This window comes from Globicephala melas, chromosome 6 (assembly GCF_963455315.2).
Source record: "Globicephala melas chromosome 6, mGloMel1.2, whole genome shotgun sequence".
In the NCBI taxonomy this organism is placed as follows: domain Eukaryota; kingdom Metazoa; phylum Chordata; class Mammalia; order Artiodactyla; family Delphinidae; genus Globicephala; species Globicephala melas.
This window is the reverse complement of record NC_083319.1, coordinates 89,670,873-89,697,369: the sequence shown is the minus strand read 5'-3', so window position 1 is coordinate 89,697,369 and position 26,497 is coordinate 89,670,873. Positions and strand designations below refer to the sequence as shown.

Sequence of the window (26,497 nt, the reverse complement as noted above, 5' to 3'; positions counted from 1 at the left end):
CGCCCTCAACCCTGGATGGGCGTGACCGGGCGGCCCCGCCCCCGCTGGCCCCTGTGCGGCAGGCTGGCCGAACACCGCGGAGCGCGCAGGGATGCGCGAGGAGGCTACGACCCTCAGCCGCAGGGCGAGGCCTGGGGGGCGCATGGGGGACGCCACGCCCGCCCCGGGGAACTGCACAGGTGAGGGCCGAGGCCGCAGACCTCGAGCGGGGCTCTGCGCCCATTTCTCAGACGGGGAAGCTGAGGCGCGGGGGGCGCAGCCCTGCGCGGGGGCGGTGGGTGCGGCACTGCCGCGGTGAGGCGCACAGTCGGAGGACAAACCTCCCCGACGCTCTCCGTCCGCCCAGCAGGCGCCCCAGCGGAGCCGAAGCCCAGCGGCAAGCGGCCAGAAACCAGGCGGCGGCGTCCAGCTGCCCGCCAACCCAGGTGCGCGCCTTTTCCCAGTGGGGGCCGCCTCAGTGCGGGGGATGTCGGTGTGACGGACGTGGGGAAATCGAAACTGGCCTCACCCAGGGAGGTGTTCTGGATCCTCAGCTAGCTCCCCAGCCCCACTTCACAGGCGGGGAAACTGAACCTGGGAGAGGGGAGTGACTGCTCAAGGTCCCGCTGCAGCCGAGCCTGTGGTAAGGCTCCGGGGTCTCCGGAAGGAGGGGGTGGGCTGGCTGTTATCTTCAATGTTTGATTTCGAGATTGTTTTGTAGGGGGTTCACCTTCCTGCCTTGCTCGGATAGGGGGATTGCAGCTGAAGCCCCGGATTCGAATGTCGGCCTTGCTCCATGAATGCGTCTAAAATCTAACCCTTTTAGAAACAAAGATAAAGCCGGACCTTGAGCCGCAGATGTTCCTGGAGACTCACTTTAGGGCACACTGTCTGCTCCCCTTTAAACCTCAGGGTCTTTGCACACCTGTGCCCCAGGCCAGGCGCTGAATTGCACAAGTGGAAGCTGGGCCTGAAAGAGCAGGCTGGCACAGGTCACACACACACACACACACACACACCCGGGATGCAGCCAGTCATGCTTAAAACAGTGACACCTGCCACCTTGGGGGGAATGCTGGCTTCCTCTCAGATGGGGAAACAGGCCCAGGGAAGTAAGTCACAAAGCAGAGGCATGTGGCTTGGTGGTGTGGAAGCTAAGACCTGATACTGCCCCTGGTGTGGTGGGGTCGGTTTATTTTCTTTGACTCCCTCGGGCAGCCTGATGCCCAATCCTGAATTTGGTGTTTTGCCCCGTGTGTGAAGAGGACAATGTGTGTGCAAGTTGTGCAGCACTGCCTGGGGAGGTGAGTGTCCACTGTGAGGTGGAGGGACTTGCCCAAGGTCAGCCAAGGACAGGGAAGGGGAGGCCCTGACTACATACAAAAGGCTGTTTGCAGAGGACTCTCCTGGGGGAAAGAGGGTCTCAGAATCCAGTTCCTGCCCTCTGGCCTGCCAAGCCTGGCCCCAGCCCTACTTCTGACCGGCTGCTGTTCAGCCTCCTCCCAGATGTGAGCCCTGTGGGTCCCAGCCTGTGAGTCCTTCCCAGGAACTTAGGGTTGGACCCCCACACACACAATGACCTGCGGTGCGTCTCTTTATCTCTGTGCCTCAGTTTCTCCATGTGCTAAGTGGTGGGCCCTGTATACCTGCCCCAGGCTTGTGGACAGGCCAGGGGGAGCCAGGGAGGGCCCAGTGCACCCACCCTTGCATGGTTCTGCTCCAAGGTAATGCTGACTCATCCACTCCTCTGCCCCATGGCCCCAGTCTCTTGGGCTCTGAAATGTGCACCCACCTCTCCTTGTGGGGCAGTGAAGTGATGGGTGTGGGGGTCTTTAGAGACAGTTTGGCACTGTGTAAAACACAGCAATGGGGTGGGTGTTTTTCCTGCAGTCTGTAAAATGGGCACATTATTCTGCTTTTCCTAGAGGAGGTATGAGAGTCCAGTCAGACACAGAGTCCTAGGATTCTCTCCTCATCTCCCGTGCACGATGACCGGGGAGAGGCAGGTGGGGGAAGGCCGGCTCAGAGCAAGGCCTTAAATTTTTATGGCCTTGCTCTGAATGGCTGACTGGGAGGCCACCCTCCCACTGCCCTTAGGCCCCTGGCCTGTCCCTGGCCCTGTTCCCAGGGCAGCTCCAGCACTCCCTGATGGAGGAGATTGTCCAGGAACACGGCCCTGCCAGAGGAAGACCAGTGGCCAGAGGTGACCCTCCCCCATGCCCCTGAAAGGGGGCAGCAGGAGGACTGCTGGGTGGGTGAGGACGTGCTCTGTGGACAGCCTCTTCGCTTCACTCCTGCCACCCAGCCACTGGGCCAGCCCTGGGCCCATTTCATGGAGGAGACCAAAGCCCAGAGGGTGTAGGTGGGAATCTAAATGTGGCTTATGTGCCCCTAAGGCCCAGCTCTGGCCTCCCACCATGGTACAGGCAGAGCTGCTGGATGAACGAGGCTCCTTGGAGCCTCGATGTTCTCCCCTGAGAGATTTGGGGGGAATGGGGAAGTGCGCTCTTCCTGGTTTGGTTTGGAATTTACCTGGTTATGTTCTGGAGGAGAATATATATTCTGGGTGTGTGAGCTGACCTGCTGTCAGGGAAGTGCCTGGGAGACCCGGGTCTCCCAAGGGCCAGGCTTGCAGTAGCTCTGAACCCTGCACCTGCCTCAGGACACACGACCTGGGCATGGGCCTTCTGCATGTGGCTGTCCCCACTGCTGCGGTCTTGGGGGGTCCCACTCTCCATAGAGTACCTCTGTACACGTCACTCTTTAGTTTCTCTTTGAGAAATTCCTCCTGTGGTTTCCTCTTTCCACTTGGGGAAACTGAGACTCAGAACTGAGACTCAGAAGCGACTTTCTAGTCCCACAGGGACCCAGGCCCATAGTGGGCTGGTCCAGTGGCCTGCTTCCCCCCATCTCCCCACTGTACCTATTGTCCACAGTCACAGCCAGCATAAAAGGTAACTTATTTACCTGGTCTCAGCGGGTGAGGTCAGGGTTTGGGGGCCATGTTGGCTCCAGAAAGGAGGATGGGAGGGATGGTCCTGTGGTCCAAGGTTCCAGATAAAAGATTAACAAGCAAGGATTGTTCTCACCCACACTGGCCAGGCAGGCTGGGGGAGGCATGGGCTGGGAGGACAGGCTGTCTAGGTCAGGCCATGCACCCCCTGTGTGTTAGAGGTGGGAGAGAGCATTGCCTGGGGCTGGGGAGTGAGCTGGGAGTGTTGGGCGAACACTGATGGGCAGGTCTGCCTCTCTACTGTCCAGTGAGCCTATAGGGTTTGCTTTTGTTTTGTATCTTGCTTGCATCAAATCCATTCCCTTTGTTTTTTCTGTTGTTTTTCCTCTCCTCTGAGATTTATTTGTACATAGTAAAAAAGATAGTATCATGCAGGGTGCAGAGAAAAAAAATGCACCAGAGGTTGAGGGGTGCAGGGGTCCAGCCAAAGGAAGGCTGGGGAAGTGTAGCATCCAGTGTCTGAGGCGGGCCGCAAGTGGACGGGGCCAGGCAACAGGGCTGGAAGGAAAGGATAGCTGGGGTGGTCCCCTTTGGGGGCCAGTCCTAGGAAGGGTATACAGGGGTAACTGGGTGTCTGTGAGGGTTTTCAGCAGGGTATGGAGGGGGTAGGATTTGCCTCTTAGACACCAAGTGTGGGGAGGGACTGTTGGGGGCCCAGCTAGGGGGTGCAGGGGTCTCCAGGCTGTGGAGGGTGCAGTGAGGAGTGTGAGCAGAGGCTGAGTTTGCAGTGGTTAGGGGATGTGGTCTCTGGAGCCAGCTGGTGGTTTCATGGAATACCCTTAGAAGATGGGTAGACTGAAGCCCTTGTAGTCCCTTGATGCTGTGCCACCTTCCTGCCCCATCTGGGCTACGTGTCACAAGTCCTGTAGAAAGGTCTGGTGGGGGCCCTGCCAGTGTACACCTGGGGCCTTCAAAAGTCTGTGGGCCTCAGTTTCCTCATCTGGAAAATGGGCCCAGCCCAAAGTGTTTGCTGGCCTTCCAGGCCCAGAGAAGGGATGCAGGCCATCCTGTTGGAGTCTGGCGGGTGGCGGGTAGGGGTGGCAGGTGCAGGTATCCTGGGTGCTGTGGACTTGGGGTGGGGGGTAGGATGAGGTATTGAGCCTCCTCCTAGGCGGCGTTCCTGAGCTCCCAGGCACAGGCTTAAGGTCTCCACCAGGTGGTCCCACTCCTGTCACCCCGGGGGGCAGGTCACCCTATTTTGCAGGCTGGGAAGATGAGTCTGAGCAAGGCAAGGACCAGGTCCAGGAACTGAGGCTAGAGGTGGTAGAGCAGAGTCAGACTTGGTGGAGAGGGGCTGGGTGGGGTTTGGGTTCCTAGCAGACCAGGCCCACTTGGCTTCTCTGCCTTCTCTCTGAGCCTGGTTGGGCTCTTGGATTACTGGGGGTTGAGCTCCTTGCCTCCCAGGTAGGGGAAAGGTCACTGCAAGGAGGGGGCCATGGGCAAGGCTCATCCTCCCTCTACCCTTCCTTACCAGAGTTATTTCCTCTGACCTTTCATTTTCATTTTTAAAAGAAGAACCGTTCAAACAATACACTTATGCTAGGAGCAGGGGCTCCCTGCCTCTGATGGGCGTGAGACCCCTGTATTGGCTGGCTGGAAACGCAGAGTACGAGGCCTGGGGAGAGAGGCCATGACTGCATTTAAAGCCCTCCATTCCGAGTCTCTCAGAGGCCCCTCCTGTCCCCGGCCATGCAGAGTGCATAGTTAATGGGGCAGCGGCATTTTCGTTGGGCCTGTGCTTCAAATTTTCTTGTACCTTTCCCTTAAGTCTTCAGTTTGATGCACACCATGCAGGCATCTGCAGGTCAGTCTTGTTTCCTTTCTGTGGTGTCACCTCTCACCCTCCCACCTTGACGAGGCTCCAGGAGACAGGACAGGCTCTGGGCCTCTTGGGGTGAGGGGTTAGTTCTGTCTTTTAAGACGTGTGACCCCCTTGGGTGGTGAAATAGCCTGCAGTGCTGTGTCACGATGGGCACCCTTAACCATAGCGGAACCCAGCAGCAGCACAGGATGTGGCTGTTGACAGGCGAGCCCTTTCCCTACGACAGTGGTGGTTTCCTGGCTGGAGCCGGAGCTGCACATCATCTCAGTCAGCCCCTGTCCTGCCCTCTGCAGCATTTACAGGTGGGTCAGAGGACCAGACTGGTGACCCGGTTACCCAGCTGGTTAAGTGTGGTTTACACCCAGACATGTTTGGCTGCAGAACCAGCCTGCTGCCTCTGTTTCTGGAGCTTTTTCTCCTGTCTGTGACTCTCCATGCCAGGGCCATTAGGTAATGCAGGGTCTAGGCTGTGCTCTGGTTAGGGAGCTGGACAGCCACCCCTCATGGCTTGGCAGGCCAGCTGGGGCATATCAGGCAGTCAGCAGTGACGCTTGAGGCGTTCTCCCCACACTTAAAATTTTTTCAAACATACCACAGAGTTGAAAGAATTTATAACCACACACCCCCCAGCTCTAGCCTAGCCATAACTTTTCAGTAGGCCTGCTTCATCATATCTCTTGCCATCTCTTCGTCCCTCCCTCAAGGCATCTTACTTTTTTGATAAAGTCCTAGTTGCATCTTTAAAAGATGAATACAAGTTTATCCCTTCCTCCTTTCATTCGCCAGGCACTGGTGCAGGTGCTGGGCAGACAAGTGTCCACAAAGCTCTCACCCTTGCTGATCCCCCCACAGGGGCCTCCCTTCTCTGAGGGCCATATGGGGCCCGGGAGAAAGAAGATGCTTAGCCATGGAAGAATGGAGAAGTAGCAGCTCTAAATTGGGGACTGGGAAGTGTTGGTTGCCCGGTGACCCTGGGGAAGGGGCCACGTGGCTGGCCCGTGGCTGCCCTGCTGTGTCTACCCAGTTCCAAAACCCCAGTCCGCTTCCCTGGCTGGAAGAACAGCACATGTCCAAGTCCACGGATCCTGAAAAAGAAAAGAGGTTCTTCCTGGGGGAGTGTTGATCACAGCTTTCAACTGTTAGTTTGTTCATTCATTCATTCATGCATGCATTCATTCATTCCTGCTTTGGCACCTATGGAGACAAAGCGTGGTGATTAATTAAGGGCCTATACTCTGGAATCAAAGTTGGCATCCCTCTGTACTACTGAGTACTAGGGGACCCAAGACCAGTGAGGGTAATCAGGAAATGTCCGATTGGAGGCTCAGGGTGGGTGCGGTGTCCTCCTTGCCCTGTCTCCCTGGGGCTCCCAGCTCAGGCTCCCCACCCCTTCCTGCCTGCAAGCACCTGCCTGTCCTCTGCTACAGGGCAGGACAGCCTCTCAGGTCCTCCCTGCTGTGCCCTCTGCCCCAGGGGTTATGCACCCCTTTCCCCACACCCTCACCAACCTGGTGGCCTGGTCTTTGTGATCTTGACCAAGCTAAGAAGCCAAAAGTAATAACTTAGGTTTCAAATCTGCATTTCTTTAATTGAAATAAATATTTCCCCTGAATTTTTTTTTTTTTTTTTTTTTTTTTTACTGTTTGTCATTCTTTTAATGATGTTTCAGAACAAAGAAAATGTCACGCAGTTACGTGGGGTTTTTGTTTTAGTATAGGGCACAAGAAACATTAATGAACAGAAAATATTTTTACAGCCCCAAAATAGATCACTTAAAATATTTGCCAAGTTCATTCTTATGGGATTCATGTAGTTTTGTACTTAATATAACAGTTTACAGAGATGAAAAATTAAAATAGAGCTTTTTTATTAGAAAGACAATAGTACATAATTTAGCCCTTGCTAAAGGTATTCAAGAAGAAAGTGGAGATATTTTTATTTCCAGGTAATTGTCACATACAAGTCTCTATTCTCTACTTCTCCATTCTCTTTGCATCACTCTAGTGTGCCTGTCTCCTGATAATGCTCTGTGCATTTTCCCTCCTCTGTGTCTATCTGTGCCATGGCTTCTGGTGTCATTTCTTCTGTCCCACTCTTCACTGGGACTTCGCCGTGGCCGTCTTCTTATTTCTCTTGGCTTGTAACCACCATGACTTCTGCTTCGGCTTCTCCTACTCCTCTCATCCCTGCTCTGGCTCCTGCTGCCTCTCTCATTTCTTCCAGATCCTCTCTCCTCTGGACTCTGGTTATGGCTTCTGGGCTTTCTGTCAGAATCAGAATGCCTCCATTTGCTCTTCTCCCCAGAACTCTCTTGTTTTAAAAACCTAGGCTTTTCCTTGTTACTGTGACTGCTAGAACGTTCTTCATCAAGTTTTCTCTTCTTAGACTTGTCCGTCTCTCCAGAACCACTGTTGTAATTCCCTGAATGCTTGTTTTTCTTTCTTTTCTTCTTCTGTTTTTTTTTTTTTTTTTTTTTTTTTTTTTGCGGTACGTGGGCCTCTCACTGTTGTGGCCTCTCCCGTTGCGGAGCACAGGCTCCGGATGCGCAGGCTCAGCGGCCATGGCTCACAGGCCCAGCTGCTCCGCGGCATGTGGGATCTTCCCGGACTGGGGAATGAACCCGTGTCCCCTGCATCAGCAGGCGGGACTGTCAACCACTGTGCCACGAGGGAAGTCCTCTGTATTTTTTTTTTTTTTCCTTTGTTGTCACTCTCACTGCTGCTTTCTGAAGTGCCACCAGAGGAGGAAGAGGAAGAGGAGGAGGATTTGTTTTTATGTTTTTTGTGTTTACTTCTGCTCTTCTGAAGCTTCTTCTTTTTTCTGCCTTTTCTCTTTTTCTTTTTTTTTCTTCTCGAGTCAATCCAATTTCCTGAGAAGTTTCTGTTTTTGTTTGGTTGTGAGTGACTTTAAAAATTCGACTTCTGGATCTTCTTCACCCTCACTTGCAACATATTCCTGTGATGGATCATTTGCAGTCAAGTTTCTCCCCAGTACGTTTCGTTTCAGTGCAAACCCACTGTTTCTCATCTCCGCTTAGCTCCGAGGGGTGCATCGATGGTCCTGAGCCATCAGTGGGAACTGAACTTGCATTAATTCCAGAAAGACCAAACAAAGGACATTCTCGATCTGGATTGACATGACCCCATTTGTGACATTTAATGCACCTCACATTTCGAACCTGAATACCAAAGGGCTGATCTCTGAATGTTCATGTCATCTTTGGCATATTTTTCTCGTGGGGCCCCTTTTTGCCATTCAAATTTGTATTCGGTCTCTCCTTCTGTTTCTTCTTCCTCTTTGTTTTCTTTTTTAGCCCCTGGTGGAGCCTCATACATGAAATTAAGGCCATTCTTCACACATTCATCTCCCATAAGCAATCTATTATCATATGATTCTTGTTCTTTAAGATATTGTTGCATTAATTCTTCTTGTTTCTTCGTATCATATGATATTTTCTGTTCTGCCATCCATACTTTTTTGATGTTGGATTTGGAGGCAGGATGAAAGTCTTTCTTGCACATGAAATTGGCGAAGGATTTTCCCATTTTGGAGCCTGAGCTGGGGAAGGCAGCCGCTAGATCTCTCCCCTGAATCTTTTAACAGCTTTATTGAGGTATAATTCATGTGCCATACAATTCACACCTTTAAATTGTACATTTAAAGTGTACAATTTGATGTATATTCACAATTTTTAGTATATTCACAGATACGTGCAACCATCACCACACTCAATTTTAGGACATTTTCATCACCCCAGAAGGAAGCCCTGCATCCCTTAGACCCTTCGAGGTCACCTCCCAAGTCCCCCTCTCCCTGATCTGCTTTCTGTCTCTGGATTTGCCTATTGTAGACATTTCATATGAGTGGAATCATACAATATGTGGTTTTCTGGTAGCTGGCTTCATTCACTGAGCATAGTGTTTTGAAGGTTCATCCATGTAGCATGTCAGTTCTTCACTCCTTTTTATTTCCAGAAGTAGTCCATTGTATGGGTGGACCATATCTTATTTATCCATTTATCAGTTGATGGACATTTAGGTGGGTTCTACTTTTTGGCTATTATGAATATTGTTGCTGTGAACATTTGTGTACAAGTTTTCATGTAGATGTGTTTTCCTTTCCCTTGGGTATATTGCTAGGAGGGGCATTGCTGCATCATTTGGAAATACTCTGCGAAACTGTTGGAGAAACTGCAAAACGGCTGCTCCTTTTACATTCCCAGCTGCAGTGTGTGAGGGCTCCAGTTTCTCCACATTCTTGGTACACCAGTTATCATCTGTTTTGTTTTTTTTTATGTCTTTTTCATGGCGGATGTGAAAAAGTACCTCCCTGTGCATTTAATTTGCATTTCCCTGAAGCTAATGACGTTGAGCACCTTTTCATGTGCTTATTGGTGGCCATTGGTATATCTTTAGAGAAATGTCTGTTCATATCTTTTGCCCATTTATAAATTGGGTTGTCTTTTTATAATTCAGTATAATAATTTATACATTCTAAATACAGTCCCTTATCCGATAGATGATTTGTAGATATTTTCTCCCACTCTGTAGGTTGTCTTTTCACTTTCTTGATAGTATCCTTTGAAGCACAAATTTTTTCATTTTAATGGAGTCCAGTTTATCTGTTTCTTTTGTTGTTTGTCTTTTGGTATCATTGAGAAACCATTGCCTAATCCAAGGTCAGGAAGATTTACTTCTATGTTTTCTTCTAAGAGTTTTTTTAATAGTTTTATCTGTTATGTTGAGGTCTTTGACTCATTTTAAGTTAATTTTGGTATATGATGTAAGGAGAGCTCCAACTTTCTTCTCTTGCATGTAAGTATTGTTTTCCTGGCACCAATTGTTGAAAAACTATTCTCTTCCCATTCAGTTGTCTTGGCACCCTTGTTGAAAATCAGTTGATTGTAAATATGAGTTTATTTCTGGAGTCTAAAGCCTTGCATTGGACTATATGTCTCTCTTTATGCCAGTGCCGCTGTTGTCATCACTGTAGCTTTGTGGTAGAATTTGAAATAAGGAAGTACGAGTCCTCCAACTTTGTTCTTCTTTTTCAAGATTGCTGTTTGGGCTATTCTAGGTCTTTTTGCATTTCCTTATGAACTGTAGGATCAGCTTGTAAATTTCTTCACAGGTAGCAGCTAGGATCTGTTAGGGGTCATGTTGAATCTGTAGATGAGCAGAGGAGCATTGCCATCTTAAACCATGTTAAGTCTTCTGACCCATGAGTATGTGATGTATTTCCATTTATTTAGGTCTTCTTTAATTTCTCTCAACAATGCTTTGTAGTTTTCAGAGTTTAAGTTTTGCACTTCTTTTGTTAAATTTATTCCTAAGTAATTTATTCTTTTTGATGCTCTTGTAAATGGAATTGTCTTATTAATTGCATTTTTAGTTTGCTCATTGCCACTGTACTGAAATAACAATGGATTTTTGTGTGTTGATCTTGTATCCTGCCAACTCGCTGCGCTCATTTATTAGTTCCTGTAGATTTTTAGCAGATTCCTAGGGATTTTCTCGATACAGGATCATGTCATTTAATAGAGAAGTTTTGCTGCTTCCTTTCTGATGCGGATGCTGTTTAATTTTCTTAATTAATTGCTCTGCCCCCTGGTTTGGGGCTATTTCCATATTTTTCTTTTCTAACTTAACCATTTTTTGTGTTGTGATTTTTGTCATGTCTTCCGTAAGTGCTGTTTATGTAGGAAAGATGCTCTGTTACATGTATGTTGCAAATACCCACACTCCCTCGTTCTGCTGTTGATTAGGAATCTTAAGCTCTGCGTCAGTCCTGTCTGCGGGTGCCCTCTCTATCTGTGGGTGTTGAGCAGGTCAGCCACCACTCCAGGCTTGGTTGCTCATGTTAAAATGACGATAATAACAATTTCTTCCCTGCTGTCCTCTGCAGATGATTGAGTGCTGCGTGAGGTCAGGAACTGGGGTCCTTCTTAACCAGATGTTTCTATCGGACCTGTGTTGCCGTTGTTAGTGTGACACTAATGATGGACATCTGCAGACAGGGAAGCCTGAATCCTCCCAGATGTGCAGTTTACATGGCAGCCGTGGCCCAGCACACTTCCACCCCCACCACCCTCAGCGTGTATCCAGCCTTGCTCTGCGTCAGTTTCCCCATCTGTAAGATGGAGGTGGATGGTCTTCCTCATATGGCTGAAATACAGTGAAGCATCCATGAGGTGCCCAGCGTTGTCTGTGCTGTTCGAATGTCAGCCCCCCATCTCTGCTAGGTACACAAACCACAAGGACCACCCAGGCTCACACCCCTCCCCCCAGCATTTCAGCCTGGTGAGGCACCCCCCAGGTTCTTGGTAGGGCAGAGCTAGGGGGAGCTTGGCCAATCTCAGCCAAACGCTGTCCCTCAGTGTCACCGCCCACAGCGAGGGTCCAGGAGCCTTAGCCTCCAAGGGCAGAATGCAAGACTGAGGCTGAAGCCTGGCTCTGCCACTGCCCTGGTAACACCCTCACCCTAAGTGGGGTAGGGCCAGTGGGGCCATGCAAGGGGTGGCTCGACCTCATTGAGCCTCAGTTTCCCCTCTGGACAGGGCTGGTTGTGCACAGACATGTGAAGCACTATCACGGGGTGTGTGAGTGCATGTGTGTGGCCCTCCTGAGTGACAGCTGCTGCCCTTGGGCAGTTCCGGGTGTCCTCTGTCCCCACAGCCTATGTGAAATGGGGTACCATGCATTCCACAGTGCATCCCCTTCATGGGTGCTTCCAGGTGGATGTGGATTTTGGAGGACTCTCCAGCCCACTACAGATATTCTGGGTATATATTTTGAAAACAGAGCCCACAAAGTTTGCTGGTGAATTGGTTGTGGATTGAGAAAAAGAGTCCAGGTAGGTTCCGAGTTTGGGGGCTGGAGTAAGTAAAGGATGGAGGGCATAGTGGCTAACATCAAAGTTAGAATGGGGCAGGCCAAGTGATGAGCAGGTTGGCCAGTGCAGGAGCTTGGCTGGATGTGGCAGGCCGAGTGGGCTTTTGGACATCCGTGCCTGGTGCCCAGGGGACAGTCCTAGCTGGAGGTATCCCGTGGAGGACAGGGGAAGGGTTGTCTTGGGTTGGTGTGGAATAATGGGGTCCTTAGCCTGGGCAGTGCCAGCCTCTGTCCGAATCCCCACCACTGCTCCCACCTAGGCCTCGGATGTGTGGAGGGAGTTGGACACAGACGCTGCCTCTGGTCAGTCTCCCTTTTGTCTGAGACTAACTGCTTTATACACTAGTAGTATACAGTGCTCAAAGTCAGAAAGTTCCAGAAAAGCAGGAGGAAGAGCCTCTTGCACTCAGGCACCAGGAGGTGTGCTCCAGAACATCGGTAGCAGCTTCATTCCGTATTCTTGAACACCGGAAACAACGCACACACCCATCAGCAGGAACAGGGAAGCAAACGAGGGCATCCATGCAACGGGACTCAGCTCCACCATAAATATGGACAGCTGCCAACACACGCAGCACGGCACCTCTCCCATCACTGTGCTAAGCAAGGGAAGCCAGACACAAGGGACACGTGATGTATCTGTCACACGCGTGTGTTGAGACGGTAGGCCCAGAGCCTCCTTGTGTGGTTCCACATCTCTACCCTACAACATAGGAGCTGTGTGACTTCAGGAAGTGATTAAACCACCCTGTACCTCAGTTTGCTTTCCTGTCAAGTGGGGAGGTATTTTGTGGATTGATGAGTTAATGCACGTACAGCGTTTGGAACAGCGTCCAGCACAGTAGATTCTACGTGCCAGCTGTTGGCATTGTTACAATTTTATAAAAATGCTTGTGATTCCCACGTTATCCAGAGTGCCTCTCTGTGTCCTTATATAAGGACATCATTGTAGCACTTTAGGATAGCATTGCTGGCATTCATGTCAGATGTACTTTGATTAACTGTACTGATCCCCACAGCTGGAGATGTGGGTGTAGACAAACATCCTGGTATAGAAATCCTGGCAGCAGATGCATAACTACTTCTTTGGCTAAATTCTCAGATGTATACACAGCATAAAGCTCTTCATACACTTTACCAGACTCTGTCCAGAAAGGTTTGGATCTGTGCCCCCACCAGCAAGTCTGAGGGGAGTGGCTCCCAGGCCCTTGCTAACTTCACACGTTTTTTTTTTTTTTCTCCTTTTTGCCAAGTGGAGGAGTGAAAGATTAGCTCTCATTTGAATTAGTGTTTCTTCAGTTACTATGAGGGCAAGCATTTTCTCATGTCTGTTGGCTACTTGTATCTCGTGATTTGCTTGTTCACACACCAGTCCATTCTGCTTTACTTGGATGTTCAGCTTTTATTGACGTGTAAGATCTCTTTATAAATTAAGGGTGTTGAACCTTTGCCCTATGTTTTCCAAATACCTTTTCCTAATTTTTTCATCTGAGTTTGTTTGTTTTTCAGTTATTAGGGAGTAACAAAAGTTTTTGTGTTTTACTTTTAATGAAACCACATCTGTTGATCTCTCTCCTTTTTTTCCCCCTTGATTCTGCCTTTTGAGCTGCACTTGGGTAATAATTGTCCTTTTGCTTTTATTGTCTTTAGATGTGTGTTTCTTTTATCAACACCATGGTCTTCAGAGCATCTAGATTTCACTTAATGTAGGGATTAGCTCCACTTCTGTTCCCAAGCCACTAGTCACACGGACGCCACTTCCAATTGTCTGGGTGGCTGTGTGACCTTCTCCAGAGCATTGTGTGGTCATTGGGTCAATGATGCCTGTCCCAGGTGAGGGCTCCTGCCAAGCCCCTGCCCTCCAGGGTGAGGTCCTCACTCTGTCTCTCCTCTCTTCTCTCCTAGGCATGTGTGTGCAAGTGCAGCCACCCCTGCAGGGCACCTTCCAAGTACTTCGTGGGAACGGTACTTCTGTGGGGACTGTCATCGTGTTCCACTGCCCCTCGGGCCACCAGATGGTGGGGTCTGGCCTCCTCACCTGTGTCTGGAAGGGGAGCATTGCTGAGTGGTCTTCAGAGACCCCCATGTGCAAGAGTGAGGCCCATTCCCTGTGAGCCGCACCCAGCTCAGCAGCGACCCCTGGTGGGGGGTTGCTGATTTTGTCACATGGATGGTGTGGGTGTCCACAGAGAAAGTTCCATGGGCGTCTGTGTAGGGTCCTGTTCCCAGTGCTGGTGGTCCCTTGGGGCTCCATGTCAACAGTGTAGACTCAAATCCTAGCAGCTGCTCTAAATTCTAGCTCTGCCACTGACTCGGCCTGTCATCTCCAAGAGGTTACTTGTGCTGTCTGAGCTAGTACTTCATCTGTTAAGCAGAAAACTACGTTCTTTCAAACACACATGCAGCAAACATTAATAGGATGTTTCGTGCGCCAAGAATTCTAGAACTGGGGAATAGGATTGCTTGGCCATGGGGCCCCAGTCTGGGGGAGGAGATGGTTTTCTAGTTGTATTTGTTATACAGGGTGTTAAAGGATAATACCCAGCACAGCATTTTCCAAAGTGAGGATACATATATTGTGTTAATGTGTATTGTGCATTGAAAAGGGCTCTATAGTCAATATAATTTGGAAAAGCCCCGGTTAATAGACTGCAGGACTTCTCAGAGCCTTTAAAATACTCATGTGGTGGTTGAATCTCTGAGAAGGAGAGTGTCTGTTAGGATTAGACTCCAAGAGATAGAAAACCCAAGATAATGGGGGCTATGAGAGCTTTCTCTTGCCCGTGGCCCTCAGGATGGGCAGTCCTAGCCTTGTATGGTACCCCACGGTGGGGATCCAAGTCCTTCCCATGTTATGGCTCTGTTAGGCATGATCTCAACTGCATGATCCAGGCAGTTGTTACAGGATGAGTTGCAGGGCAAGGAAGGCTCTTAGAAGTTGTCCCACACTCCTCCACCCTGTTCACCACTGGCCAGAGTATGGTCATGTGACCACATGTAGCTGCAAGGGAAGCTGTGAGATGTAGTCTTCAGTCTGGACGGCCAGTGTCCAGCTAGGGCTGGGGGACTAGGGACTGGGGAGCGTGATCAGTGTCCACTACAGGGGAGAGTATGCAGTGTTGTTCAAATTAGCATCCTGGGCCTTGATTCCCAAGAACATCATTTAGAACCTGATAGAAGTAGTTCTTGGTACATAGCTAGTTCTTGGTCACACAGCTGATAATGTGCCAAAGGCCCTTTGACCCCAAACACTGGCATTTTTCTTGCTTTTGCACCTTCCTGGAAAGTGACCCGAGAAAGCACCTAGGCCCCCATAGGGTTTTACCCACTTGAGGCATTGTGAAAATAGACTGTGTGTTGTCTGCTGTCCTCTGGTCTCAGGGGCCCAGTCTGCAGTGGGTGGGAGCCAAGGGGACTATCATCACTGAACTCGCTGTCAGAGCTTCCTCCAGTGTGCCAGCAAAAACTCCTACACACCCTCCAAAACCCTGCTCAAACACCCCCTTCTTGGGGGGCAATCTTGCCTGATAGCCCCACTCCCTACAACAATTTGCACAGACCTTCACCTCAGCTGCCAGCGCCTCCCTGCCTCCCCCATGGAACAGGGCTCCCTGAGGGCAGGCTGGGCCCAAGAGCTGGACTTGTCTCACTCGCAGCTGTGCCTCCCTATGAAACCTTCGGCTTCAAGGTGGCCGTGATCTCCTCCATCGTCAGCTGTGCCATCATCATGCTCATGTCCATGGCCTTCCTCACCTGCTGCCTCATGAAGTGTGTGAAGAGGAGTGAGCAGCGGCGATCCAACAGGTACAGTGACCTGGCACTGCCGCAGGGCACCTGCAAGTCACTCCGAGACTCCTGGTGTGTCAGGGAGTGGGGCTGCTGGGATCTTGACATCTTGCTGTTCACAGAGCATTGAGGCCGTGGAGGGCACATGGCTCACTCGCTTGGTCTTCCATAAGACAGGTGACAGGTACACAGGGGATTGTCTCATTCTGCAGACTGTGCACACACGCAGTATATGCTCTGCTCTGTGTGGACGTGAAGGGCTGACTACACGACGGTTAACTAGGGCCTGCAGGTGGAGTCTGGCCCACCTCTAGTTTCCTTCACGGAAACCTATCCTTTTATTCTTTTTGCTCTTTTTAAAATTGTGGTAAAATATTTACAATATAAAAGTTACCATTTTAACCATCTTTAAGTGCACAATTCAGGATCATTAGTTACACTCACAGTGTTGTGCCACCATCAGCTTGATTCATCTCAAGAACTTTCCACTGCCTGTCTTTGTAAGTATAGTTTTCCTGACATTTACTCATCATCCATGACTGCTCTCTCCCTACAGCAGCAGAGCTGAGTAGTTGCTCAGGAACTGTATGGCCCTAAAATACTGTCGACCTTGCAGAGGCTTGCAGGCGGTGTCCTGGACACACGTGCACCTGAATGTCCTTCCCCCATCTCTCTCCAGGGCGGCCCAGCTGTGGTTCCAGCTGAGAGACGAGGACTTAGAGACAGTACAGGCCGCCTGCCTCGGCCTCAAGGGCCTCAACAACAAACACAGCATCAGTGGCGAGTCCAGGATCCAGCCCATCCAGGCTCACGACAACCACAGCTTCACCACGTGGGCATGGGCAGAGCAACGGGGCGGTGGGGCAGTGGTGAGGGCAGGGAGGCCCCAGCATGCTGCGAGCCCAGGCTCACCAGGGCCTCAACTCCCATCCCTAAGACAGGGGCTGATGGTCCTTCTAGTACCCGTGTCTGACCCTGCACCCTAGTGCCTAAAGTTGCCCTCCACCCTGTTTCTTTATCTTGTCACCCCTTGTCTAGAGAAGGAAGCTTCTGGACACGAGTATTACCCTTCACCAGGATCCACGGTGCCCTGTCAGCTTGGTCTCTCCTCCCATCTCCCTCCCTGCTCCTCTGTCTCTCAGTTTCTATCTCTTCTTGTCTCTCTTTAAAAACACACACACACACTTTTTATGAACCAATACAAGGACATTTCTTACATACTTCCTTTTGACTCAAGGAGTCTAATCTTGGCTGAACACGGACTGCAGATAGAACATCTCCCAGGGTTGTTGCTAGCTTTGAGTGAGCACCCTCTGACCCCAGGATCCCAGGGCTGCCCGGTTTCTGGGCTCCTTAAATGGGGCAGGATATTTGTCTTGGGCAGCATTGCCTTTTGCGGACTCTAGGCCAGTGGTCTCCTACAGACACCGTGTTCTGGACTGTCTTGACATTCCCTCATGACTGCACTCGGGCAGCGTTTCTCACGTGGGTGCCCCATGGGCGGTGCTGGTGTGAATCACAGGTATGGGTCAGGCTGTCGCCCTGCAGGCACGAGGACTGGGCGCTCTTGACTGAGATGAGTCCGTTGTCAGGAGATGAAGAAGGGACCCTGCTAAGGGTCACTCTGCTGCCCCCATGACGTCTGACCTGTGGCCTTAGCATCCAGGGATGTTCCAGCCAGAATCGGTTTGGGCCCTGAGGTTTACAGAATAATGATTTTAATTCTGTTGCGATTCTGTTATTCCCTCTATGAGGAATGAAAATGAGTTCTGTTTTTTCCTTCCTTTCCTTCTCATTTTGTTTTGTTGTTTTTGTATCACTCTGAACTCATAGGTAATCTTTTCTTAAACTTTATTATGGGGATATTTCACGAATACACGAAGCAGAGAGAATAGTGTAATGGGTTTCTTGTCCCCGTCTGCTAACCTCAGGGGTCACCGTTCCCCTGCGTCATCTGGACCTATGCTTCCTATGGGCTCCAGTCCTTTCTTGGTTGGAGCCCTGTTGTGCTGCGTCCTGATCATGCCCTTTATTCTCCAAGTGCCTCCTCTCTGCACAGATGTTCTGGCCCATTTAGTGCTTTCTCTGCCCCGCCCTGGCGTCGCAGAGGCAGTCTGCTCATTTCCTCAGCCTGTCCCCACAGGAACCTCCCAGGGAACCAAGTGCTTGCCCCTGGCCTGACGCCTCACTGTGTGACAACTGCTCATGCCTCGTTTTCCTCCCTTGTACAGTGAGGATTATGGCAGGGCTCACTTCCTGGCCCTGTTGAGGTGATACAAGTCAATGGCCTTGACTGGGCCCAGAGTACAGATTCAGTGAGTGCCAGCCATTGTTGTTAATTCTGCTCTTGATCCTGGTGTGCACGTGAGGAAACTGAGGCGCTGGAGGTGGTGGCCTGTGCAGGCGTGGCGAGGGTCTGTCTGGTCCCATGTCCACACTCAATGTACCGGGCCTAGCTGACTCCTGGAGTGGCGAGGCCTGTGGGAAGGAATTGGTTTCCTACCTCCTTCCCTTGAGCTTTTGACACACATTAGGCCTAGGTCATGATGGCCATGGCAGAAATGCCGCCTTGCGCCCTTTCCACCTGCCTTGACTTGTCATTGTGTTGCCGTGGTGGTCTGAGGCCCCTGGAGCTATGCTCCAGATACTTCACCTGCTGTGCTCAGGTTTGGGTAAATGCTTGTGCTTAGAGCTGTTTTTCTTTTTTGAGATGACATTTTGGGGCAATCCTAGGAACAGACTGTTTAGGCCAAGTAGTCCGAATATTTTTATTACCAAATTCTTTCTCCAGGAACCTGGCGCTAGTTGAGCCATTTTTACACCTATACTGTCACTGAGTGTTAATGATTTGTTTTCCATCGCTTACTTAGCAGGGGTGAGTTACATAGGTGGTTTTCATCAGCATTTCTTTAACATTGAGAAAGAGTGTTTTCTCCATACCGTTGCTTAGCAGTTGCATTGCTGGTTTTAGTCACTTTCACTTTGCTCTGCTGAATCTCCTGCTGATGTCTTTTCTCATAAATAGTGGAAGCTCTGTGTACATTATGGAAGAGACCCTTACCTGTCAGTTGGCTGCAAGCACTTTCCTTTTTGTTTCAGTTGTGTTGGGGTTGTCTTGCTAGTGCACATCCTTTTCATATAGTCACGTTTCCTTGGCAGGTTTGGAATTTTCTGCATTGCCCGCTGCCCTGTGGCACCCTCTCCCCATTATAGACCTGTGACACACTGTCTTGTGTCTCAGTTGGGAAACCCCAATGGAATAGGGGAAGGAATTGCTGCCTCTCAGGATGTGCCATCCTAGGCAAGGCCCAGATACCCCAGGTCTCCCACTGATTGGTGGTGAAATCGTCTTTAGTAAGGTGAGGTTTGCCCCTTGACCTTACTTTTATTTCATAAACACTTCCCAGCACTCACATTATGCCAGGCACTGTTCTTAGCTTTTCCAAATATTACCTGTTCTAACCATGGGAGTGGGCACTATTTTTATCCCATTTTAAGAAACTTGTCTAGAATCACATAACTACTAAGCATGAAGCTAGGTTTGAACTCAGGCTCTGTGGCTCCAAAGTCCATGGACTTGCTCACTAAGCTGACTTTCCTCTCCACTAATTAATTGATTCATTCACATATTCATTGAACCAACAGATAATTTAAGTCCTACTACTGCCTAGAGCTTTTCTGAGAACTAGGTGTGGGTGGCAACATAGATCTGGGAAAGCTTCCTGGAAGAAGTGATGCCTGAGGTGAACAGATTAGGAGAGCCTATACTGGGGGGGAAGGAGAGAGACAGCATCTTAAGGGGAGGAAGCAGCCAGGCAGCCTCAGGAAGTAAAGTCCAGTGTAAACGGGAGATGGGAGCAGGGCCAGGTGGACAACGGTGGGGCCAGGGTTTTCTCAGCCTGGAGAATGGGTGGGTTTGTGGCTTGGGGGCTAGGGGAGGCCACTAGGGAACTGAAGATATGGAAGGTGGGAGATCTGGTCCCAGACTCAGAGGAGAGCCTGGCAAGTGCGAGGGTGTCCTCCAGAATGTTCCTGGGGCCCCAGTGTCCCTTCTCTGCCTAGGGCATCCTGGTGCATATAGTTTACACACACTCTGAATAAGCTCCCTTCTTCTACAAAGCCCCAGGAAGCCCCTTCCCACCCTTGGAAGGTGGGTGTGATGCTCCTTGAGTCATCCCCCTTGTATGAGTGAGGGGCCTGAGGCCCAGGGAGGGGCACCGATGGAGGGGCCTCCTTGGGTGCAAGGCAAGAGGAAACGGGGGCCCTCATCTAGGGGCAGCAGTCTATCCCAGGCCTGCTGAAGATCAGGGCCAGGGTACCCTGCATGGTGGCAGAGTTGGGGTTAAATGGGGCCCCTGCTCTGCCCCCAGGCTCACACCTCCTCTTCCTGCAGAGACCTTGGCGAGGGGACCAGAGAGCTGGCCAGCATGGCCCGAGGCATTGACAAGGACCCCTGGACCCCCAGTGGTCCCACCAGCTCACCACGTGCCCAGGTGATGGTGCATACAGCGAACCCAGGGCAGATGCTGCCTGCCTCCAGGCCAACCGTGGGAATGCTCAGACAGCCTGCAGCCTATGTCCCGGGGTGACTAAGGTGGAGGCCAGAGCCCACAGTGGGAGGGCCAGGCTGACCCCACCAGCCGGCCACTGCATCTCAACATGTGTCCAGCTCAAGACTGGTCAGTGAAATCAGCTTCCGGGTTTAGGGATTCCCTCAGGGCACTGAGCTGGGGACCCTATTTGGGGGGTGTCTGTCCCAGGGGAGCCCAGCTGTAGTGGTTTTTATAGATAGGCTTCCTTGAAACCACTGCTGAGGTTCGCAGAACCAGCTGCAGCCTCCCTCTAGTCAGGTTCCTTTGAAGAGACCGGGGGACATTTTAAGCACGTCTAGTTTTGCATAGCAGAGTGGGAAGGTGGCAGCAGGTTTCTCAACAATTACAGCTGGCTGCTTTGTATCTATAAGCAGGGACCCAGCTGGGGTGCTGCATCTATTATCTGTAAAGTTGTGGTAAGGGGTATGAAATAAACAATACTTTGAAAAACAGCAAGGGTAAAAATCACTGTCTCAATTTTCAGTCCCTGCATAATGAAAACCTCAAGTGTAGTAGCATAAAACTATAGTTCCTTCTTATTACAGCTCGGGGTTCCAGGTTTGCCGGGCTCTACTGGGCAGTGCTCACTGGGGCTTCTCCCATGTGGTTGTGGGCAGCTGGTGGCACGCACTGGGTCATATCCAAGGCTGGCTGGGTTGCTGCCAGATGTCAGCCGAGACCTCATGGGGTGGTGGCCGCCTCAAGTGGCCTGGACCTCCTCACATCATGGCATTCCACAGTGAGAGTCCCGAGTGCAAATCTTACCTGTCAGGGCCTCAGAAGTCACCCTGGGTCACTACTGCTGCATTCCATTGAACGAGGGGAGGCAGCTGGACTCCACTTCTCTCCTGGGCCAGTTGAAATCTGACTTCCAGCCTTCTGAGATTTGGGGTGTGATCTCTGGCCATTGAGAAACCTCACTGATGTTTGCCCTCTGAACTTTCCTGCTTCCTGGAGGCCCTGCAGCCACGTTGGGGCCATGAGGGGTGGAGCCTGACAAAGAAGAGCTGGTGGTCCTCGGGAGCCTGTGCTACCCTGAAGCCACGTTTGTCATGGTTTCCATCACTAACAAATACATCTTGATACAGGCCACACAGGACAGTCCATCTGTCCTCTGATTCACTTGGGAAGCCCCCAGCAGGGGGCGCTTGGGTGGTTTCACATTTTCAGCTGCCGCACTGGTACCAACATCCTTTCTGTTCTGGGATACTTTTCCATCAGGTGGGTTCCAGAGTGGAACTGTGAGGCCAGAGGGAGTGTGTGGTGCTCCGATCGGTGGTGGGGAGGTCACGTGTGCGGACACTGGGTGGGTAAGCTCAGACCCAGCCCTCAACCAGACAATGCAGCATTCACGCTGTGGGGGTCCCTGGTAGACTCAGGCCCTCTCCAGCTTTTCTGGGAGTGGCAAGCAGTGGCCCTCAACTATATGCCTCCAAGGGGCCTGTGGGCTCAACTTTATGGGGCCAGGCAGGGGTGGAAGGTTCACCCCGATCCTGCAGGGTGTGATCTTGATGCGTGTGGATGCTGTCAGAAACCGCTAGGCTCCTTACGGGGCTTCAGCAACACTGGGCAAGATTCTGAGTTCCTGTCATAAGTGCTAACTCCACCAGGCCCTCTCCATGCCCTTATCAGAATGAGGTGATGGGAGGCTTGCCATGAGGGTTTGGGGGTGCCTTCAACAGGAGGTGTGTGTTTTGTCCCAGGTACCTAACCTTGGGCTACTGGAGCAGAGGACAGGAGGATTGGGGTGAAGTGGTGCAAAGGGGATGGCCCCATCCTGCTCCAACTCCCAATAGCTGAGAGTTACAGGGATAGGTGTCCAGATGGCCACAAGGTGCTACAGGGGCAGGAAGGAAGGGACATGGTGCCCAGCTGGAAAGGGTGCAGGCTGGACATCAAAGCCATTGCTCAGGAGAGCTGTGGGGCATGAGGCCTCTGTGGTGCAGCATGCTGGGCCCTGACCCCATCTATACCATGGCCAGGAGTCTCAGCTGGACTGGGAGACATGCCTGCCAAGGAGCAGGAAGAGAGCTACGTTCTCTCACAGGCATTTCAGAGCAGAGGGACTTCACTCAGCACCAGAGGAGAAGGGGGAGGGGGAGCCAGCCCCAAATCTCCCCTAAAACCAATTCTAGCTTGTACTAGGAAGAGAGAGGAGTGAACACCTTTTCTTGCTGTTTCTCAAAATGCCAAGCTTACCCCCACCGATGGGCCTTAGCACCTGCTGTGCCCCCTCCCTTGCAGGCCACATGACTCACTCCCACACTTGCCTTCTTAGCTCAAGAAACATTAACCACTGTTGTTATATCATTCAGGATAGGCGAGACTGTGCTGCTGAAACAAACAACTCCTGTTTCAGTCAGCTCAGGCAGCTGTAACAAATAGCACAGGCTGGGCAATGTAAACAATAGAGATTTATATCACAGTTCTGGAGGCTGGAAGTCCTAGATCAAAGTGCTGGCTGATTTGTTTTCTGGTGAGGGCTTTCTTACTGGCTTGCAGATGGCCACCTTCTTGCTATGTCCTCACATGGTCTTGGAGCATGTACAGAGAGAGGGAGAGGGAAAGAGTGCTCTCTGGTGTCTCTTCTTAGGAGGACACTAATCCTATGGGATCAGAACCCCACCCTTAGGACCTCATTTTACTCTACCTACCTCCTTAAATGCCCATCTCCGAATATAGCCAACACTGGAAGTTAGGGCTTCCAGTCCATAGCAACCCCCTAAGTCTCAGGGGCTCAGACAACATCATTTATTCCTTGTTCACATTGTGTGTCCAGTTCAATCAGCAGGGGCTCTGCTCAGTGGAGTCGTAGTGCCTCACCGGTGGAGCAGCCCCTTTCCAACTTGCACCTCCACAGTCTCCAGGAAGGGGAAGGGATGCTGGAGCCTCTTCGACCAGCAATGCAATCCTCTGGCCTGGAGGGGACACACCTCACTTCTGTGCAAGACACATCAACAAGACTGACCTCAGGGGCCAGGAGAGTAACTCTCCTGAGTGTGCAGAAGGAGAGGGAACAGGCAGGTGAGAACACCACCAGGACTACCATATCATCCCGCATCAGCTCTTTCACATACAGCGCTGGCGAGTCCCATGGTTTTCAATTGCTATGACAGCTAATTTATCAGAGAAATACCAATCAGACCTAAATATTGGAACAGTGCCATTCTTGCCCCCAGAAGTAGCTGTGCAGAATCAGGCTAAGATGTCACAAGGGAGACTTCATTACCCAGCAGTTGGGGCACAGCATTTGGGAAAAAATTGTACCTCATGTGTCATTTCCTCAACAATGTGGTTACCTATGTGTCCCATTTATCCACTGCTGGATAGTGAGTCATCCCAACACTCAGTGGCTTTAAACTGTGGCCACCATGTTGTCATCTCTCCTGGTTCTGTGGGTTCTTGCGGGCTGCCTCCCCCACAGCTGCAGTTAGCAGAGTCCAGGGCTGGAATCTTCTAGAGGCGACCACTCACACAGCTAATAGTTGAAACTAGTTGTTTGGGACCTCAGCTGGGGCTCTAGATGGAAACACCACATGTAGCCTGAGTATTCTTCAAGCGTGGTGTCTGGGATTCAAGGGTAGACATCCCAGAAACAGGAAGTAGGGGCTGTTGGTTTCCTATGGCTTGGGCCCAGACTATTGCCATGCAGTCCAAGATTTAGATATGCTCACACTTCTTGAAGTCAGTGTGCCAGAGAAGAACTCTCCATTCTACCTCTCTCCCTCGCCTTCCCCTGGCCCAAAACCCCAGCCCCACTTTCTCTCAGATCCCATAACCAATCCTGCAGCAGTTCTTTTGGTTCAGCCTCCAAATTCAACAGGAACACACCCCATCTCCAACCTCCACAACCACCACTCTGGTTCTAGCCTCCTCCTCTCACCTGAACCATTCCAGTAGTCTCCTCCTGGTTGCCCCTTGGTCTCCCTTCCTCCATTCAAGCCCCATCCTCCTGGCCCTAGAGTCAGTTCCCATACAGCTACCAGAGGGTTACTTTTATTTTTTTTAATTGTGGTAAAAAATACATAACATAAAATTTACTATCTTAGCCTTTTTTTTTTTTTTTTTTTTTTTTGAGGTACGCGGGCCTCTTACTGCTGTGGCGTCTCCCGTTACGGAGCACAGGCTCCGGGCGCGCAGGCTCAGCAGCCATGGCTCACGGGCCCAGCCGCTCCACGGCATGTGGGATCCTCCCAGACTGGGGCACGAACCCGTGTCCCCTGTATCGGCAGGCGGACTCTCAACCACTGCGCCACCAGGGAAGCCCCTATCTTAGCCATTTTTAAGTGTAAAGTTCAGTGGCATTAAGCACATTTACGTTGTTGTGCTACTATCACCACCATCCATACCCAGAACTTTTTCATCTTCCCAAACAGAAACTCTGTTCCCATTAAACACTAACTCCTCCACCCCTCCCTCAACCCCTGGCACCCGCCGTTTGACTACTCTAGGTACCCCGTATAAATGGAATCACATATTATTTGTCCTTTTGTGACTAGCTTATTTTGAGGTAGGAGGTAGACAGCCCCTGGGCTGAGCAGCTGGGGTTTGTCAAGTGGAGTAAACTGGAGCTTTGTTTTCCTTGACACTCCAAGGACAAAGTTAATGGCAGGAGCTGGGCTCTGCTGAGTAAAGAGATAAGATAACCACATGTATCACTCCTGAGGGCAAGGAAACCTCCGCAACTGCACATGCACAGGAAGGCTCCTTGGGGGTTAAAAAGGGAGGGGGCGTTATCCAATAATAGGTGTTGTCAAACCTTCCTTTAGCCTTTGCGCTGGAATCCATCTTGGCAAAAAGATGTGCATGAATGTCAGGAAGGTCCCCAAGGTCAGATGTGGTAAAAGAAGCGAGATAATTGGCCAGAGGAGAACAAAGACCCAGAAGAACTGCCCCCATATAAATGATTTAACCACCTCTTTACTTTGCTCCTCCTCATTAGGGGGGATGCCCACCCCCTTTTTCTCCAGGTGTGTATTTCTGCTTTGCTTCTGTCTAAATAAACTGCTTCTGTGTCAGCAGACACATCACTGCTGTCTCTCTGAGAACAATTTCATTCAGTCTTTTGTGTTCTGAGTGAAACCAAGAAGTACCCTGTGGGGCTCCTGGGCATAGAAGCCTTTTTGTCCCCCATTTCTTGTAGGCAAGACCCCAGCCTCCATTACCTTTCCTGAGTTCCAAAGGGCAGATTCAAACAGTTGCTAATCAAAGAAGGAGCAGCCAACAAACCACCTGAGGCAAGATTAGACCAGAGAAACCCAACAAGATTTAGGAGTTCTAGGGCTTCCCTGGTGGCGCAGTGGTTGAGAGTCCGCCTGCCGATGCAGGGGACACGGGTTCGTGCCCCGGTCCGGGAAGATCCCACATGCAGCGGAGCGGCTGGGCCCGTGAGCCATGGCCGCTGAGCCCGCGCGTCCAGAGCCTGTCCTCCACAACGGGAGAGGCCACAACAGTGAGAGGCCCACGTACCGCAAAAAAAAAAAAAAAAAAGATTAAGGAGATGTACCACCTGAGATGAGATTAAGGGAGTGCAAGCCCTGCACACACCCTAATCTTGTCCAGCAACCCCACCCTTGAACTATTACTATAAAACCCTTCATCAAATCCTCCCGGGTTGGGACACATAGTTTTTTGAGGCAGGAGCCCCTTTGTCCCTCTTTGCCTGGCAAAGCAATAAAGCTATTCTTTTCTACTTCACCCAAAACTCTGTCTCCGAGATTCGATTCAGCACTGGTGCAGAGAGGCCAAGCTTTCGGCATCATGAGCACCCAGTTTCCAATGTGGTAGGGTGTTTCCCCACACATCCAACAAGCAATTCTCCAGACACTGAAACAAGAGGGAAGGGGGCAGGGCACAACCTTTGAAAGAATGACATAGCTCAAGGACATGACAAACTGAATAGAACCAAATGGGTCCAAGATGGTGGTTAAGTCGACTTCCACTAGACCTTGAGCCTCAGTATATGCTCACTGTAACACATCAGCAAGCTAAATGACACACCCACAGGGGCCATGACAGTTCCAAGATCGACCATAAGGATCAAAAAGTGGGCAGTGGCCCAATTCCTGGAAATCCCCACCCCTTCCCCAAAATAGCTGGAATACTCCTCCCACTCATTAGCCTATGAAATTACCCACCGCTATGAAAACTGAGAGCCCCATACCCTGGTGCCTTTCTCACCTTCTGAGATGGCCCACACTCTGTGGAGTATGTTTCTCTCTAAATAAATCTACTTCTTACCTAACACTTTGTCTCTCACTGAATTCTTTCTGCCATGAGATATCAAGAACCTGAGCTTCATTAAGTCCTGAAACCAGGTGTGTGATATTGGTTGGAAGACCGAGGGTTTTGGCCGGGTTTGAGCCCCAGCCACGTGGGTTCAAGTCCCAATCTGAGGTGCACGGTTTCAACACCA

At 50.8% G+C, this 26,497-nt stretch overlaps 1 protein-coding gene and 1 pseudogene across 6 annotated transcripts; one reads left to right on the top strand and one right to left on the bottom strand.

Moving 5' to 3' along the window:
- Positions 1 to 30: 30 nt before the first annotated feature.
- Positions 31 to 20,500, top strand: SUSD3 (sushi domain containing 3). Of its 6 annotated transcripts, none has more exons than XM_030847305.2 (5): positions 31 to 179; positions 13,610 to 13,669; positions 15,361 to 15,508; positions 16,170 to 16,322; positions 19,884 to 20,500. In XM_030847305.2, exons 1-5 carry the CDS (start codon positions 92 to 94, stop codon positions 20,077 to 20,079), a joined length of 645 nt encoding a protein of 214 aa, XP_030703165.1. In that variant the 5' UTR covers positions 31 to 91; the 3' UTR covers positions 20,080 to 20,500. The 6 variants fall into 6 exon arrangements, with proteins under 6 accessions (XP_030703165.1, XP_030703159.1, XP_060157162.1 ...); XM_030847299.3 differs by having other exon boundaries at positions 32 to 179; positions 13,610 to 13,798; XM_060301179.1 differs by lacking the exon at positions 31 to 179 and adding an exon at positions 337 to 425 and having other exon boundaries at positions 13,610 to 13,798.
- LOC115847452 (corepressor interacting with RBPJ 1-like) lies at positions 6,679 to 9,353 on the bottom strand (annotated as a pseudogene).
- Positions 20,501 to 26,497: the final 5,997 nt, after the last annotated feature.

What these genes read in the sequence shown, in the direction of transcription:
- SUSD3 (XM_030847299.3), top strand. Translation starts at nt 92, where the DNA reads ATGCGCGAGGAGGCTACGACCCTCAGCCGCAGGGCGAGGCCTGGGGGG. An exon ending in CGCCCCGGGGAACTGCACAG is followed by an intron (nt 180 to 13,609) that starts GTGAGGGCCGAG and finishes CTTCTCTCCTAG; the next exon opens with GCATGTGTGTGCAAGTGCAG. An exon ending in GAGCAGCGGCGATCCAACAG is followed by an intron (nt 15,509 to 16,169) that starts GTACAGTGACCT and finishes ATCTCTCTCCAG; the next exon opens with GGCGGCCCAGCTGTGGTTCC.